This window comes from Cyrtonyx montezumae, unplaced genomic scaffold (assembly GCF_038088225.1).
Source record: "Cyrtonyx montezumae isolate F1298 unplaced genomic scaffold, pur_monq_1.0 scaffold_3, whole genome shotgun sequence".
NCBI classification, from domain to species: domain Eukaryota; kingdom Metazoa; phylum Chordata; class Aves; order Galliformes; family Odontophoridae; genus Cyrtonyx; species Cyrtonyx montezumae.
The window spans coordinates 55,411,644-55,430,323 of NW_027072034.1; the positions used below are offsets into that span (position 1 = coordinate 55,411,644).

General features: G+C 46.9%; 1 protein-coding gene across 1 annotated transcript; it reads left to right on the forward strand.

The window, feature by feature from the left end:
- Nucleotides 1–7,787: 7,787 nt before the first annotated feature.
- SIK1 (salt inducible kinase 1) lies at nt 7,788–18,351 on the forward strand. The gene is made up of 13 exons (XM_065741599.1): nt 7,788–8,158; nt 8,505–8,621; nt 11,112–11,175; nt 11,367–11,528; nt 11,807–11,931; nt 12,046–12,169; nt 13,168–13,391; nt 13,618–13,767; nt 14,828–14,950; nt 15,215–15,440; nt 16,115–16,390; nt 16,850–17,081; nt 17,883–18,351. Exons 1-13 carry the CDS (start codon nt 8,006–8,008, stop codon nt 18,301–18,303), a joined length of 2,397 nt encoding a protein of 798 aa, XP_065597671.1. The 5' UTR covers nt 7,788–8,005; the 3' UTR covers nt 18,304–18,351.
- The last annotated feature ends 329 nt before the right edge of the window (nt 18,352–18,680 follow it).

Genomic DNA, 18,680 nt, shown 5'->3' on the forward strand with positions numbered 1-18,680 from the left:
TCACAGACTGTGAGCCAACCCACCTCCCCCAGTCCTTGACAGGAGTCATTTTGCCATTTGGGGCTTATGAAGCAAGATCTTTGCTAACCCTCTTGTTCTCTGAAATGCTATATATTGTCTTCCCCTTCATCCCAGCCTACAGGCAGAACTCGTATGTTAGGATGTATGATGCACGATTCAATGTCATGCAAAAATTCTGCTCAGCTTCTCATGTTCCGCAGCAACAGTAATCCTTGTCTGGTCTGTGACTGGAGAAAGCAAGCTCCAAAGTGTGCAAAGCATGCTTGACCTTACTCTCACACACCCACGTGCACACTCAAAACCCTGGAGAACTCATTACATTCACGGTCTAGAAACTGATGTTTTGTTCTCCGTCCCCGCTCTGTCTGGCTTTGGATGAATGCAATTGGAAATGTCAGAGATGCAGCTCCTATGTAACGTAAGAGGAGGATTACAGCTTTCCTGACATTGGAGGGGGGGGGGGGGGGGGGGAGGGTTACAACAATGTGGCTGACGTAGGAAAGGACAGATTACAGTGCATCTGACATAGCAGGAATTATAGAAAATGTATTTACAGGGATGGATGTAAAATGAATTGAATGAGCCGTTCCAGACGAGGACAATAAAGGTGTGTTGCAACAGTTCTCCCCCCTCTGGAAAGCCGTATTTCTCACTTGTCCATTGGCACAAACAATCTGTGCTGTATGGCAGGAAATATCGGACGCAAATATCGCATTAATCTCTAAGGAAGGATACCTGTTATTGTAACTTGCTCATTCACTACGGTCTCTCAGTAGTGGCTCAGACAATAGGTGGATATATCAGGTTTTCCCCACGGAATAACTGTACCACACAGGCACCGTGCTGCAACGGCGACTTTGATTTTGTTTCTGTTTTCTTTTAGTACAAGCAAAGTGGAGAGGGGGAAGGGAGAGGGGAGAAGCTCTTGATTTTTCAGCATGGACAAATGCTGCTAATACTCTCTTCAAAAGAAGCGGTGCGTAGCCCCTTGCTGGGCAGAGATACAGCCAGCCACAAGCAGATAAAGCAATTACATGGGACATGAGGAAAGCAATTGCCTTTCCACTTCAGACTGCAGCAAGAGCGCAACGGATCTCAGGAGCTGCTGCATGAATATGGAGGAAATGTGAGGGGGCTGTCATTCATGTTGTCCCTTGGGAAGGGTATGTAGGTTTCTGCATGAGTCACACACAAGTGAGGAGAGCAGAGGATGGAGTGAGAGGACATAGAAACCATTACATTTGGGTCACTATTTCCAGCACAACAAACATTGGTGGCTGTAAACAAAACACGTGTGCAATGAATCCCATTGTCTCAAGCTGCTTCCTTTTGGGCGCGTGTCAACATCACCCACAGCTGCACTGGCGGGCACCGTTGCATCCAGTGCCACAGCTGTAAAAAGCAATAGGGTGCTGGTGAACATCAGCCCCAAGGAACTAGGCTGGGTTACCTTCCTGCCTGAGCAGTGTCCATCCAGACCCCGGTGAGGGCATCTGCACCTCCTGGAGAATAACTGGCAGACCTTGCCTGAGCAGGAAAACTTTATGGCAGCCCCAGCAACCATAAAGCCAGGGGCAACAGACTTCAGTCCTCTGGCCTGCCTGTAAGAGGGTTCCCAAACTAGCTGAATGGAGGGGCTGTTTTCCCACCATGTCCATCAGGCCTTGCAGAGTTGCCCCTACCTATTTGTAGGGATGCCGAAAAGAAAAGATCCCGGGCGAGATGTGGGAAGAAAAGCATAAGAGAGCTTGGCCTCAACAGTTTGAGCTCTTATTTGGAGCTTGAATGCTGAGCTCCCACTGAGAGCCCTGCCTCATGTTGGGGTGCCCCACGGTGGTGAAACCACCAGCCATGGATGATGGGGTGACTAAGCTTTCTGATTCCTGTTTGACAGTTCAGGATCCGTGCAGGGCAGTCACCGTGGCTTGTTCAGGAGGGCTTTTTTTTTTTGCTATGTGAAAAACAACTTTACTGTTTGGTTTTGGTTGTGGAGTCAGCAGCTTCTGGCAGATCTCACACTGTTAAGCTTCTCTGACAGTTGTGGCCTAAAAACCCCCAAACAACAAAACAATACATGAGGTACCACTGTGTCTATGTTGTTTCAGGGAGCAGTCAGGAGTAGCACATGTTCCTAACAGAAGCTGGTGGCAAATGGTTGCGTGGCCTGAGAGAAGCAGAAGGCGAGCGAACTACATCTGGCTGGCCTGCCTGCCCACATTCCAGTGGGAAGTGGGGGACTGACATTAAACTGCAGGTGCTAATCTTGCAGAAAGGTCAGCCTGATGTGAAGACCGACATGCAACAGCTGTCTGCTGTACACGCTGTATGACACCTGGCATGTATGCAGCTTTGTGTGCACCAGCTGTAAATTAACATCAATCACTCTGGCTCTGCAGTTAAAGCAGCATTCCTGGGCTCAGGACACACAGCTGTATGTCACAGCCTTTGGCAGAATACATGCTTTACCTTGAAGGAGATGCAGATGCATTTTCAGAGATGCTGAGCAATGGCAGCTTCCATTAAAATCAGCAGAAATGGTGGATGTTCACTACCCTTGAAAAACTGCCCACGTACTGTAAGATGACTTCCAGCTCAGTTTAACTGGGCGCGATTAGATTACAAGGTGAGTATTCACTTGCAGGAGTTACTCCCTCTGATCATTAAGCTTAAACAACTGAAAAAAAAAAAACACCCAATTCCTAAGTAACTACACAATGTTGAATACAATGATTGTTTAATTTTTGCATTTTCTTTATCCTGGGCGATGGAAATAACCTGGCCCACTTCAGTGTTTTCATAACTGTTTCATTTGTTTGTAGTCAGTCGTCAGTGAGGTTCGTATGCCCCAACACAGTGGAGCACTATCAGCACGACAAACGCGGAAGGGAGCTGGTGACAATAAAAGACAGTCTCAAGGGCATCAACCGTCTTGCTTGTTCTGTGTTTGTACTTCCCTTAGTACAAACAAAACCAGTCAAAGCCTTGGTGTTACTGGTGGATTTTGTTGTGCTTTATTTTTGGGAAAGAACCCTACATACCTGCTGCCAACCCTTTAAAAAGCTGTTTTATAGCCCTAGGTAAGGATGAAGGGTGAAGAGGAACCCCACGTGCATTTGTTCTGCAAGACAAGCTCAGTGTGTTAGGTCAGTAAAATGCCTGATTAATAATGCAATGTCATAAACATTAATGACAAAAGCTCATTGTTGTGGTGGCAATTATATAACTGTGATGCAATACTGTGACCAAAGACATCCAAGTGGTATGAAATATATTTCTGGATACTCTTGTGTTGCCTCAGTAATATTCTAGCTTTAAAATTCAAGAGGTTTTTTTGCTATAATTGCGGCTGCAGCCATAATTTCTTTCAAATTCAAAGATGCTTTGAAGTCATATTAGAAATATTTATGCTTATTTCTTCCCCTCCTAAGATAACGCTTTTGTCTTTAAAGCAAGCCTACAAACATTTTAGTTGGTGACGTCATCTCCTTGACTTTAAATGTGACTACACTTTCTGGAATTTGACACCTTCCATTTTGTGTTTTTCTAGGCCAGATTCAGACTGATGTTACCAGGAGCAACTCTATTGACTTCCGCAAGGTTTTACTCAATTACGCCGTGTGAACAACGGGACTCTGAAAATAGCCCAAGAAACCAGATTTTCAAAATAATGAACTAATGTTTTCTGTGAAAAAAAAAAAGAAGAAGAAGAAGGAAAAATACAGCTATCTTGCAAGGAGCACCCGAGCTATCCTAGGATGGTAAAACAGGCTGGCTGTAACTGTGGAGGGTGGTATAGGCAGAAAGAACTGCTTTCGTTTCTCTGTTTGTATTTTTTTTTTTCCTCAAGTGAAGAAAGTTTCTATTGTTGTCTGTTTTGAAACTGATAGAAAACGCTGAGTGAAATGACTAAAAGTTGAATTGCTGGAAATATCTATGAGATGAGTTCTGGAAGTCTTACATACTCCCGTCTGTTGACCATGCTGCCCTTAGTGAGGGAGCACAGGACTACTGCAATGGAAAAACTTAGCAGCTGTGTCCTACCAGACTCTCCCTTTTCTTGGGAACTCAGAGGAACATCCTCGTGGAGGCACTCTGGAAAGTCTCTCTCTACTTTCCTTGTTTTCCTACCCTCCTTACGCACAAGCCATCTCTGTAATTATACCTCTGCCGACCACGGCTGTTTCTGAGAAGTGATTCCTCACTCGAGTTATCCAAAACACCAGAGGGCAGCAGAAGTGCTAAAGCAGGCATTGCAAAAGCATCGCCCCTCCTTGCACAAGCGCCCCTACGATGGTAAAATGGGCTCACGTAAGAGGTTCATAGTGCCTAGACAGCATCGATTCATAGCGAAAGTGGAAGAAAAATAACTTAATTATGATGCTACCAAAACTGTGCAACTTCTGACAGCACTGATGGAAACCGTCGTGACCCTTATGCATGAAAACAGAAGAGAAATGCTGAAAGGTTGCTGGGAGCTATAGATGCAGGAGGTCTTTATTTTTCAGTGAACTGTATATCAGTGTTAAAAACTCCGTGCACCCCACTGCACTGCAGAAGCTCCATGTACCCTGCCCTCTTGGCTGGGGACTGCAGATCCCCTTAAATAGCTTCAGCAGACAGCAACAATTCCCCATTCTTGACTCTTTCATCGAATGCAGGCAATTGCAATCAGGATGCTGGATTCTCCTCAGTGTAACCCTCTGTTGCAGTGTTACAGTCTCCAGGCTCCAGTCTCCAGGCACAGCTTCTCCTTAGGATGGAAAACTCATGAGTTGTTAGAGCACTGAATCCCCGGTCACTTCTTCCCACTTGGGAAGAAAAAAAAAATAATGAGTGCTTTAAAAGAAATAAAAAAACATTACTTTCCTACCTGGGGCTGTCCGTCTTGTGTGTTCTTTCTAAAAAGACGGGTTCTGTTTGCCAGACTAAAACACTTAATCAATTTGAAATGAAAACAGCAACTATAATTAAAGGGAGGAAAATCCCACCACAGCAGAGGAACCATTATGAAGGTAATTTTTTCTTTATAACTCCTGGGGCACTGTTCACATGCAGTTGATACTATATATGCTGTTTGTGCGTCACCTCCTCTTCATGAGCTCCATGGAGAATACACTGTTAGCTTAATAATAATAATAATAAGTCAGCTTTTCATGTGATTTATACCAAGCACCATGTAAGTGCTAATTGAATGTTGCAATAGCCTGTTCTATGCAATTCCCCCCTCCCACAGAACAGCACAGCAGTCCTGTGCTGCCTGGGTCATACCACTGCCTCCATGTGAGCAGCTCCTTGCTTAGGCTCCTGGATACCAGCTCTGCAAGCCACAGCTCTCTCCCACTTCCATTTCAAGACCTGGCAGTGCTCAGGTGTTACTTCTCCATGTTTCCAGATGAAGGAGCCTGCAGCACATCTGGCCTCTCAAAGAGTTAGCACCCAGCTTACTTGAGGTAATGGAAGCAATATAGAATCATAAAATCACAAAGGTTGGAAACCACCATGCCTAACCAAGTCCCTCAGTGGCACATACACAAGGTTCTTGAACACCTCCAGGGATGGTGACTGTACCACCTCCCTGGGCAGCCTGTGCCACTGCCTCAACACTCTTCCTAATATCCAACCTCAAACTTCCCTTTGTACAGCTTAAGGCTATTCCCTCTCAGCCTGACACTGTTACCTGGGAAGAGAGGCTGACCCCCACCTTGCCACATCCTCCTTTCAGGCGGCTGTATAGAGCAATAAGGTCTCCCCTGAGCCTCCTCTATTCCAGACTGAACAACCCCAGCTCCCTCAGCTGCTCCCCATCAGACGTGTGCTCCAGACCCCTCACAGCTCCATTGCCCTTCTCTGGACACACTCCAGGGCCTCAGTGTCTTTCTTCCAGTGAGTGGCCCAAAAGTGAATACAGTACTTGAGGCGCGTCCTCACTGGTGCTGCATATGTGTGTATATATACATAATTCATTAGATAAGCGAAGCAGACAAAATCCTGTTTGCTTCACTAAAACTTCCCAATGGATCTCTCCCATGGATGTTTATGACGCGCAGCTCATGTTTTGCATAATTTTATTTAGATAAAGCACCACATTTTTATCACTGGATTTTCATAGCATAAACTAAAATTAGAAACAAAAACAAAAAACACATACAAATAAAATCTGACAATAAGTTTACTTTCGTCCCACAGGCAGGTCCCTCTTGAGCCTCTGTACATCAGTGGTGGACCCTAAGGAGACCATTAGCTAGAGGTGAAAACTTTCATATTGATTGCAGCCATGCTGTGCATCTCTTTATTTCAAGGAGCCTGACAGGTCCACTTGCCTCTGGACGGAAGCCCAAGGTACCTGTCCTGTATGCCACTGAGGGTGGTGGTCAGGCAAAGACTTCAGACTAAGACAAACTATATTCTAGCCAGGAGGCCATGGAATCATAGGATCACTAAGGTTGGAAAAGACCTCTAAGATCATCTAGTCCACTATGCCTAATTACAGAATTGTAGGATCACTCAAGTTGGAGAAGACCTTCAAGATGAAGTCCAAGCAGCGCAGGGAATCCCTAGTGAATGCAGCAGGCTGGAGCGCAGAGGAGATAGTGTGGTTCTACTACTCTGAAAGAGTGGTCAGGCACTGAAATGGGCTGCCCAGTGAGGTGGTGGAGTCGCCGACCCTGGAGGTGTTCAAGGTACGTTTGGACGTTGTGTTGAGGGACATACTTTCGTGAGAGATAACAGTGATGGGTGAAGGGTTGGACTGAATGGTCTTTCAGGCCTTTTCCAACCTTGGTGATTCTGTGACTCTGTTCAGTCACAAGCTGGAGCACTACTTGTCTAGGAACAGCCTAGGCTGACTCAAACAAAGACTAAGTTGAATAACAGATGTCATCAACATCCGTTGATCAGGTAGGCATCGTTCAGGACTTATTTTCAGGGCCAAGCTGGCATTTGATCCCAAATGCACAAACTTTGGTCAGCGAGTGCGTGAAGAGAGAACAACTACTGGCTTGAACAAAGCCACTCGCTGTCTGGCAACGGACCTTGAGGGGAACATCTTTGGTGTGTGTAGGATGCCCAGCTTTAACCCCGAACAGCCTCAGTGAGCAAAAGAACCCACTGTGCAGAGGTAACAGCCCCGCAGGTGTATTCAGACCACTACACCACGTCGCTCAGCGTGCCACATCCACGCGGCTCTTCAATAGCTCCGTGGGCAGCCTGTGCCAGATCGTTTCCTAATGGGCTGCAGGAGGACGGGCGCTTTGTTTCCCTCCATCCTCCGCGCCGCTGCGGATCCACAGAAGCAGAGCGGCCGGGGCCCGTCCCGCGGAGCACCGCCTCCGCCAGGGAGGCGCCTAGCGCGCCGGCAGGGGGCGAGCCCGGCGGGAGGCGGGAGCGCGTCACGTGACCGCAGAGAGCCCCGGGCGGGGTCGGGGTGCGGGAGCGCGGTGTGCCCGCTCCTTCCCTCCGCCCTGACGTCACCGCCCCACCGTCTCCGGGGCGACGGCTCCATCAGCGCGCGCGTCAGCGCAGCCCGTTCCTTGGCAACGGCGCGGTGTCTCGCTCTCCTTCAGCCTCGCGCCCGGCCGCGCGTCTCTCTGGCGTCAAAGTGACGTCAATGGACCCCGCTCTCGGCTTTCGGCGGTGGGCGGGGCGGCGCGCGGCCGACTGAGGGGCGGGGGGAACGTTCCGCGTGCTCCCGCCCCTCCCCCCGGCCCCCTCCCTCCTCCCGCCCAGCTCACGCTCCCTCCCTCCCCTCCATCTCTCGCACACACGGCGCGGCGGCGGCAGAGCGCTCGCCAGGTAGGGCAGCCCCGAGGCCGAAGCTGGGCTCCGGGGGATCCGACGGGCCGGGCCGCGCCGTGCCCGTGCGAGGTGCGAGCGCCCGGGGGCAGCGCCGATGCTGCCGCTGCTCGTGCTGCCGCTGCCGCCGCTCGTGCTGCCGCTGCCGGCGCCGTGCTGAGCCGCGGCGCGGTGCCCTTCGTCCGCCTGAGCCATGGTGATCATGTCAGAGTACGCCTCCGTGCCGGCTCCCAGCGCGGCGCAGCCCCGGCCCCTGCGGGTCGGCTTCTACGACATCGAGAGGACCCTGGGGAAAGGCAACTTCGCGGTGGTGAAGCTGGCCCGACACAGGGTGACCAAGACGCAGGTGGGTACGGGGTTTCTCTCTGCTTTCCCCGCAGAGTTAGTTTGCCTTACGTACGTGAGCGCTCTCTCTTCCAAAGCAAATTAAACCCCCTCCCCGCCAAAATGATCCTTTATTAAGAACGGGTTTTTCGCTGGATTGAAAGATGTAACGGATCCCGCCCAGCGTTACATTCAGGACGAAACACAACCACCTTCATCAGCACCGCACCTGAAGTCTGCTTAGTGCGTTGCGTGCGGTGTTTCGGTGTTGTGCTCTACCCCCTCTCCTCCCTGTAATAATAGGTGTGCCTGCTTTGTGATGCCTGCGGTCGTTTGATGTGATTATTATTATGATTTTTAATCTGCAGGTTGCGATAAAAATAATAGACAAAACAAGGTTAGACTCGAGTAACCTGGAGAAGATTTATAGAGAAGTGCAGATAATGAAGCTTTTGAATCATCCCCACATTATCAAGCTCTATCAGGTAAGAGGAGTTGCGTGTTGGACTCGATCTCTAGAGGTCCTCTCAACCCCTACAGTTCTGTGAAGGGGTCAGCTTTGAAGCACAGTGTGCGGATGAGAGATGCCTGTCCTCTTGTACTTGATTTTGCACATGTTTGCAGGTAGAATGCAGGTAGAATTCTTCTAAAGTCTTTTTTTTGTTGTTGTTTAAGTCATCATTCTGGTAGTCTAGTCAGTTCCTTGACGAAACAGTGAAAGCAGACTGAAGTTTGCTTCACATCGAGGAATGGATTGTCTGAACTTGTAGAGTTAACTCACCTTCCGAGCTCCTCTACTTTTTGTTTAGAAGACTCGGACTTCTCACGTGCTTTTGATATGAGGAGGGCTTAAACTCTTTTAGGACAGCAGAGTAACAGGCACCAAAGCTGGGCTTGCCGTAAGCGAAAGCAAATTTAACTGCAAAAAAACTCAGTTAAAAAGAAAAAGCCTGGGAATATCGGTGTTGTAGTATAGGTGAGGAAGTGGCCCGTGTTGGTTGTTCTGTGCCAGTTTGCATAGTTCTGACAATGACTCTAAAACAGCTTTTCCTTTGTAGAGTTTCACAGTGTGAATTTTGTTTCTGGATTCATTCCTTTTCTGTGCTTTTGCTTTTGCCTTTTTAAGGGTACTGGAACAGTAGAAGTAAGTTTCTGCACGGACGTGTTGTGCAGTACAGCGTCGCAGCTGTCTAGTGAGCGAGGACTGCCTTGCAAATTATGAATGTTTGATCCAATTAGCATTTGGTGTATGTACCTCTTAATCATCTTAAACAGCGCCATGTGGGTTTAAGAAGCTGAGGTATCGCAGTCTGTCTGGACCTGGCCAGAAGGACAGAGGGGGGAGAGGAATGGATTGAGAAATGAAGCAGCAGGTCTGAAGTCCCGTGCGCTGCTGTACACGCAACTGTCAAGTTGTTATCTTACCGTTGGGCTTGTTGGCTTAATTAACATTTTCTTTTTGAAACGTGTAAGGCTGAAGAGCCAGTAGAGCAGGTGTTTAGGCAAGGTGTTATTTTTAAAGACCTTGACACGCGTGATGTGCTTTGACATTTATAGTATTTAAACCATCGTAACAGAAGTGATTTTTGCGTTAACGTCTGACGTCGTTGTTGCCCATAGGATATACCGAAGCATTCTAACAGCTCTGTTGATTTCATTTCCATGGAATGATGTGGGTGAAAATGCTGTTTTGAAGCTGTTAGAAAAGCAGGTTAAATTCCATCTAGTTGAACCACTTCACTTGATTGAGCAAATGACGTTGGTAGTGGACCATAATTTCTTTTCAGCAAAGTTTTCTTTCCTTTGTTGCTATAACTGATGGTTTACCTGTTTGGTGGAGGCTGAGAAGCAGGGATGGAATTAGATGACATGCCAACGTAGGGTGTGTGTTCTTGTGTTATTTCATCATTGTTTTAGTTTCAGCACGGCCTCTTAATTTCATCCAGCTGGCATCTTTCCCAGAACACTTTCCTTCAGTTTTTTAAACCGGGAACCTCTCTTCCTTTGCTGTCTTCTCGTTTGTTTTCTTTTTGTGTCTGTGAGTACTTGTGAGGGGAGAACAAGAGTCTCGGAAAAAGGTTTTGTGTTAGGAAGCTGGAAATTTGCAGCCTTTGAAGTGCTATGGACGCTTGTTTGGTTGTTAATAGGTTGCGAGCCTTCTGCTTCAGAAACAAAATATCGTTCCGTGAGTGAGTCCCATTCCAGGGAAAGATTCCCTTTCTGAACGCTGAAATGTGACTTTTAAGAGATGTGGCATAGTAAATGAGGATGAATTTATGAATTTAGAAATGCTCAGTTTTGTTTGGTTTTGTGATTATTCTTTTTTTCCTCCAAAGATGTGTCAACTTCCTCTGACAATTATTATTTTACACGTGATTGGTAGGTGAATATTGAACAACCTAGAGACAGCTGTTGATGTGCCCCGAGCACTGCAATAACACCAACAGCTACCTGTTTTCACTCATGTGGGAGGCTTGCTGTGCCCCCATGCCAACACCAAATGGGAGTGGGGTGTTTGGTAATACTTGCTGATTTCTCCAAGTTGCAGATATCTCCTGATCTGAGTGCATGCTAGCTGTGAGTCAAAGCTGGCTTTAAGTGAGCTTTGTGTCCTTGTGAGTTCAAAATAAGTCCAACGAATTGGAAAACTGCACATGCATATTTTAACCAAAAAGGGAATTCAGGGAAGTAGACGAAATCATGAAATGCTCATCAGTTATCCTATGGAGATTAAGGGGCGTAGTAATGGTAAGAACAATACCATGGGAAGCCATTGAATGTTGTAGGCACATAAGCATTGATTTGTTATCTTTTTCACTAGTAATTTGCTAGGAAGGAACATTGCATTGCAAAACTAGGTGTCTTTACTGCCAACTACTACTGAACCGATTATATTTGAGAACACATTTAGGGAAATGAAAGTAACTGTAGGTGTCTGTGTTTCTTTAAGCGTGTCCTCTCTTGTGCCTTGGCAGGTTATGGAGACAAAGGATATGCTTTACATCGTTACTGAATTCGCTAAGAATGGAGAAATGTTTGGTAAGTTCTCACAGCTCTTTAGATTTAGAGCTCGTGGCCATATTGTTGTAATTCCTGAGTAATATCTGTTCAGATTAAACACCCAGAATTGCTGCTGTCAGCTGTCAAATAGCAAGTGCAGCATCAGGAAGACTACAAAATCTTTTTCAAGGTATTTCTAAGTCTTGTGCCTCTATTTTATTGTCTTGCAGATCATCTGACCTCCAATGGGCACTTGAGCGAAAGTGAAGCACGGAGGAAGTTCTGGCAGATTCTTTCAGCAGTGGAATACTGTCACAGCCACCACATAGTGCACAGGGATCTCAAAACAGAGAACCTTCTGCTAGATGCTAACATGAATATCAAGTTAGCAGGTAATGAGAAATGCCTGGTTACTCTACAAATGGTGTTGTTAGGTACGTGGTCGAATTCAGTTTTCCTAGCATAATCTAATAAATGTATTTGGAGTAACTGAAAGTTAAAGATACTGATATTTCTCTGAATATATCCTCCGGACAAAAGAGTATCATAGCTCAAATGAATATGTAGAGAATAAAGCAACACACCTGCTCCCTTCCCTCTGTTTTCTGCTACTTCTAAACAGTTTGCATGTGGCTGAGTAGCATCTTACCTCTACCTTCCTTCCTTCCAGACTTTGGCTTTGGAAACTTCTACAAGTCAGGAGAACCGCTCTCTACTTGGTGCGGAAGCCCACCTTATGCAGCTCCAGAAGTTTTTGAAGGCAAGGAGTATGAAGGACCTCACCTTGATATATGGGTGAGTGTGCTATTCCTTAGGAATTCCATTTCATGCTTTCTTATGGATGGTGATCTTTGAAGACTGTTCTTTCTACTGGAATCTCACATACGCTGTGCTGTTCTCTGTTGACAGAGCCTTGGGGTGGTGCTCTATGTCCTTGTCTGCGGTTCTCTGCCTTTCGATGGACCCAATTTACCAACTCTGAGGCAAAGAGTGCTGGAGGGGCGGTTCCGCATCCCATACTTCATGTCTGAAGGTGCTTTGTTTTCAGGTTCTTCATGTTGGAAAAGGAACTGAGAGTAAAGGAGTAGCTGTCCTGTTCTTTCATGAGGCAGTGACCAGATGGGGCTGGTTTGCAGCTGGCAATTGTCTTGTCTTTGCACATCCAGTAATTTCTGTAGGACAGCACTGAAGTTCAGGGACTGATTGTAGATGTTTTCTTTTCTTTTGGGATCTATTTTATGGCCTATCTAAAAGGCTGTCATTTCATTTCTTAAGAGTATCGCTTTAGATTACGAAACTTGAAACCCTAGCTGTAGAAATAGTCACTCACAGAAAAGAGAAAACAAGCTTCTAATAAGACTAGCCTGCAATGCTGAGGTGGGTGTAGTTCTCCTGAGATATTCAAACTATGCAGAAGGGGTACTTTTGTGTATGGCTTTGCTGCCAAGGAGGACAGAAATGGTGAAGCTTAGCACTGTTTCTTGAATGCTTGCACCTGGGCAGTTGGATGAGAAAAAAAGGAATTGAGAGCTATTATCACCTCTCTCTGATTAAGATTTGGAAACGAATGCGGAATAATATCTTTTAAAGTCTGACCTTTATCTGCTGTAGCTGTGAATGGCTTTGATTCCCTGGTTGTAAACAAGTAAGCAGAATGCTTGGACCAAGAGTTCATATTTTAGTATATACTGTAGTTCTTAACTAAATTCTAAGCAATTTTGAGTGGATGTAACATAGTTAAACGTGCATCTAGTCAAATTCAGCCCCCGTGCAAGGTGGAAGGCCACCTGAAACCTGTTTTTAGCCAGTACAGTGTCATTTTGTGTAATGACACGTTGCTTTTATAAAATACCCGTGTACCTCTCTTTTGCTGGTTTGAATACTTAGCAGACTCTGCACCAGCTGCTTAGAAAACTTTAATTCCTGTTTTCATAGACACCAAATACTTTTGGTGGGAATGTTTCTTAGCAACTGCCTGGGGCTGAACTGTCATTTTTACCCCTTGCTCATGAGTTTATCTTTGTCGTCTAGACTGTGAAACGCTAATCCGACGGATGTTAGTTGTAGACCCAATGAAGCGAATAACCATTTCCCAAATAAAGCAGCACAAGTGGATGCAAGCTGACCCATCTCTTCGACAGCAGCAGTCTTTGTCCTTCTCCATGCAAAACTATAACTCCAACCTGGGTGACTACAATGAGCAGGTCCTCGGGATCATGCAAACGCTTGGCATTGACAGGCAGAGAACTGTTGAGGTGAGAAGTGCTTGCCCCCTCATTGTCTTTTCAGTGACCGTGAATGCCAGTGGTGCAGTCATGTATATTGTTCAGTGACTAGCCTTGATGCGGTTTCACAGCGTGGTAAAATTTTCACTGCCCTTCTGGGTTCTCACTTAAAAAGTACACTATTACGAAGTCTTAATAATGAGTTGTGGCTGTGTATCTTGTGTTATGTGTAACTGTAGGGCTTTTTATATTCCAGTCTCTACAGAACAGCAGTTACAACCACTTTGCAGCCATTTATTACCTGCTCTTGGAGCGCCTCAAGGAGTATCGAAGCAGCCAGCTATCGAGTCGTCCAGCAACAGGCCGTCAGCAAAGGCCAAGGAGCTCTGAGATCAGCAATGCTGAGGTAAGGAAGGGCGTTTTTTACCTGGGAGGGTGTATCTGTGGGCCCTCTTTTCTGCTGCTTTCTAAGAGTAAATAAAAGTATGCAACTTTGAGACTTCTGAGAACCAATTTTGTGTTTGTGTCCTTTGATAGGACAGCCTACTATTCCTTCAGTAGAATGCTGATTGATTGAATGCTGTCTGTAGATCATAATCCAAAGAATAGTTTGCCCTCTGGTGCAAGTCAGTAATCACAGAACTGTAGGGGTCCTCCAGAGATCATGGAGTCCAACCCCCTGCCAAAGCAGCTCCCTAGCCCAGGTTGCACAGGTAGGCGTCCAGGCGGGTCTGGAACGTCTCCAGAGAAGGAGACTCCACCACCTCTCTGTGCAGCTGTGCCACTGCTCCGTCACTGCACTGGGAAGAAGTTCCCACAAACATTTGTGCAGAACTTCTTATGCTTCAGTTTATGGCTATTTCCCCTTGTCCTGTTGCTGCACACTGCATGGAAGAGTCCAGCCTTGTCCCTTTGCCTCCCACTCCTTGGATATTTATAGATGTGGATCAGATCTCCTCTGAGTCTTCTTTTCTCAAGGCTGAGCAGACCCAGGTCTCTCAGCCTTTCCTCATCAGGGAGGTGTTCCACGCACTTTATCATCTTTATAATGAGCCAGAAGTCTAGGCCTCTCGTGGAAATCAGCCTTCTCAGGCATGGATCGGTTACAGTTTACAGTTTTGTTGTACGCCCTGTAGGATTCTCAGAAATACTTCATGATTAAGGTTGTGTGGGTTTTTTTTTGTTGTTTGTTTGTTGTTTCTTTTTTCTGACTTTTCCTAACCCCTGCTCCCTTTAAAGTGTGCTCTGGTGCCTTTTCAGATTGTCCTTGCACTTCAATAGTCTGACTTAGGAAAAGGAACTTTGTGTTGGCATTGAAAGAGTAGCTTTGTTAATTTTGATAGAAAGTGCATGGAGAAGGCTCACACAGAAGGTGCCTCTGAAATTCCTCGAGCCTACAGTATATGAAGAATCACATGGAACAGCAGTGTATGTGATGGCTTCTGTGCATCTCTCTCTGCCTTCAGATGCCTCAGGACAGTATCACTAGTGAAACTCTGCGTTCATCTCTGCTTTACCAGCAACCTCAGAGCCTGATTCAAACGTCTTTGCAGGCAGAAATGGACTGTGACATGAACAATCCATTACAGGTGGGTGTTTTAAGCTAAACTGTGTGTGCAACTGCCTCTCTTTTGTTATCATGGGGTTTTTGTTGTTTATTTTCAAATTCTTCTCTTGATCTAAAAAAGACTGAGGTTGTGGCCATTATTCTCTCCCCTGAATCTTTTGTTTGGCACTTGGGTGTGGTGTAGTAATAGCCTCTCAAACAATGCACCTACTGAGGACATGCCACAGGGCTGTGAAGAGCATTAAAATGTAGTGCAGGAATAAGTCTGAACTGACATGTTTTGCAGCCTGTGTTTTTTCCTGTGGATTCCAACTTCAACGGGCTCTTTCGGAATCGCTCCATCTCCCCCAGCAGCCTTCTGGAGACCACCATTAGTGAAGAAGTAAGGCAAGAGAAGGAGCTGGAAGATGAAATTAAGGCGTATGACCACCCGATCTGCATCCCGAGCAACACCAGCCGGAGGCACACGCTGGCTGAAGTCACTACTCACTTCTATCAGCGTGCCCCTCCATGTAAGTCTGGGAGCGATGCAGGTTGTCCTTAGTTAGAGGAAAATGATGAAGAAGGTGTGCTGTAGCAGACAAATAGCTGGGGGGTATGTGCTTGACTTGGCTGAAGTAGGAAAGCCCAGAAAAGAGGCTTTGTAGTCTGCCTTTTCTAGTTCTGACTTCCCATAAATAAGCATGGCCCTCCAGGAAGATACACTACTGTTATATTTCATCCGGACCTTTTTAGAGGGAGCATTCTCACAAGCAGGACATAACCCTTCTCTGTTTGCTTCCGCTGTTTTAGTGTGTGTATAAATGCGAGTGTTTGACTTGAGGGGAAGAAAAAAAGTCATTGCTAACTGTATTGAATACACATTCAGACCCTTTGAACTAAATAAGCAGACAAAAATGCTCACAAAACAAAAATCCTATGATGGGACTGTCGTGCTGAAAAAACATTGCAGGTCTGAGAGTTATTGGCAGAGCTCTGCCTGCTGGGTGGAAGCCCAACACAGGTTATTTGTCAGTGACCCTGTGCTGGAGTCAGGCCCTGTGACAGCACAAGTTGCTGGACATCTCTCTGACTTGCAGCTGCGTATTGGTGCCAGTGTAGGTGGGCAGAATGCTCTGATGTCACATTTGTTTCTTCCTGTACTCATCTTGGGAATGCTCTTTCTGTCCTTCCTTCCCCTCTGCAGGTATAGTCATTTCCTCTTCAGCAAGCCCCACAGAGGGAACTAGTTCAGACAGCTGCCTTACTTCATCCTCAAATGACAGCTCAGTGGCCCTGAGCAGCTGTTTGGCAGGTCAAGTAATGACGGGGAGCCCAGCCACAGCTAGGATGACATCAGCCTTCCTAGCTTCCCAGTCTGACGCTCCGGTGTTACAAGCCCAGGGCTGCATGGGAGGTGCTTCTCTCCTGCCTGTGAGCTTCCAAGAAGGAAGACGAGCATCTGATACCTCATTAACTCAAGGTAACTCCTTCCTTTCTCTATTGCTGGGCTTTTGTGCCCTTGCGATTGCCACTAGAAAAGGGTAGCTTTGTTGCCTGTGTTGGGGTTACACTGGGGCAGCCTGGAGATTCTGCCTCTTGTACTTGTGGTTCCTGAAGAGGGTGCTGAGGGTGCTGATTGCAACCTCCACCCTCCTCCTAAAATACAGAATGCTCAGCATGTTTTGTAGCAGCTTTATCCTTTGCTGTGTATGTGTCCACCTAAACAAGGGTGCGGCCGTCCCAGTCCCTGTTCAGTCACATTGATTTTGCTCTGTCCATCAGGCAGAGATGCAAACGTGAACTTGAAGGGTCACGGTTTCTTCTAGTGCAGTGCTCACGTAAATGAAGGCAGCTGCAGAGAAGGGCTGATCTGTAAAGTAGGCTCTCAGTCAAATGCTAAGAAGGATTAAAGTGCATTTCTTCTCCTCATGTCCCACAGGCTTGAAGGCTTTTAGGCAGCAGCTGCGGAAGAATGCTCGAACCAAAGGGTTTCTCGGCTTGAATAAAATCAAAGGCTTTGCTCGGCAGGTGTGTCAGTCCTCCTCCTCTCGGGCAGCAAGGAGTGCCATGAGCCCTTTCCAACACGCACAGCCGAACACCTGCATGTACAGCAGCAGTGGGAGCAGCAGAGAGGGAAGAAACCTCCTGGAAGAGGTGCTACAACAGCAGAGGTGAGAAGCTGGCCTGGAGGAGTTTCGCTATTTTCCTTAGGGTTGATTTGTTAGGGCCAAAGAAGGAGGAATAGATGCACCAAAAAGGGTTGAGGAGTTTGGTCACTGGGGATTCCTTTCCTCTCAGCTTTGCTGTGTGGCAGCAGATAAACTTTAGCTTCCTCTGTGGGTCCCCGCACTGGCACGTGTAACACAGGACGTGCGTTTCCGCTTAAAAATCTGTGTCCAAGTAATTGGAGGTCGTTGGACTGAGAGTCACTTTGGTACCGTGGGGAAAAACATTACTTCTCCCCATTGCAAGCTGTGTTTTTCTTTGTTAGTTTTGGGAATGGTTTCTTTCCTCCTCTGCCTCCTCCTGTAATTTTCCCATGGCAAGGAAACGAGACCTTGTAATTGGGAAAAGTTACAGCCCTCAAAGGAGGCACGGTTCCAGTGACCTCAAATGTCATGTGCGATGGCACCTCTTCATTCCCATAGAAGCAAGATGGGTGAACTGGGTGCTTGATTTTTCCGCATGCGTTGTCTGTAGAATGTCTAGTATTAGCTGGCCAAATGGTGGCTAGGTAACTTTCTAGTGGTGGTCTCCAGCTTCAGCATGGGAAAAAAGCCAAACAAGTGATAATGCACCGACTTGGCACGGCAGTTGCTTCAGTCGTACTGTCTGGGCAGGGAGAGATTCGACAGAGAGGAGGAAATGAAGGGGAAAAAGTTAGGATTAGGGATGGGGGCAGGAGAGGAGGAAGGGCTTGAACCTGTTTTAGCATCACAAGTTAATGTCTTCCCTCCTTGGACTTTGTTCAGAATGCTCCAGCTTCAGCATCACCAGCTACTCCAGCCAGCTTGTCCCCAGACGCCTCAAACATCTGCAACGAATGGCCTCCCCCCACCTGATAGCGCAGGTACCTGCAAAGCCTCCAATTCTCTTCTGTTGTCAGAGCTACAAAGGGAGAACTCATTTGAGCTGGCCTTCAGTGGCAACAGCCAACTGCTCCAACCTCATTTCTTTGGTGTCAGCGTGTCACCAGTGTCGTCAGCAGCTCACCTCCTAGACACTCGCCTGTATATCAGCAGCAACGTCTCTCCGGTCGCCACCACCTTCTCTCAGCAACAGAGTTTCTCTGCTCAGTCTCCGAGCTACGATGCTGTCACGTTGCAGCGTGGGGATTGCGAGATGGAGGACCTGACTTCCAACCAGCTAGGGAAGTTTGTCCTGGTCAAGTGAGAGCTCACGCTGCTCTTTTTGCAAAGAACTCACACCGCTGTTCCACGGCACACGTAGGTCCGTGGCTGCCTGGTGTTGTGTGGATGAATGACTCCCAGAAGCAATAAATTTTGAAGTATGTGAAGAGGCTGTCTGGCTCCGAAAGCTAGCAACTTTATAGGACTGAAACAAGCAATATGTATGTCTTTTTGCTTCTACTATTCTTGCACTGAACAAATACGAATAGAAACTGTTTTGTTGGTTTTTTTTTTAAAGGAAAAATAATGATGGGGGAAGACGGGTGGGGCATTTGTGGGGTCAGGGAGGGATGCGGTTGGGGAAGAAGTCTTCGGTACTGTACTCAAGTCAGACCAATACAGCTCTGCTGTTATGCAAGA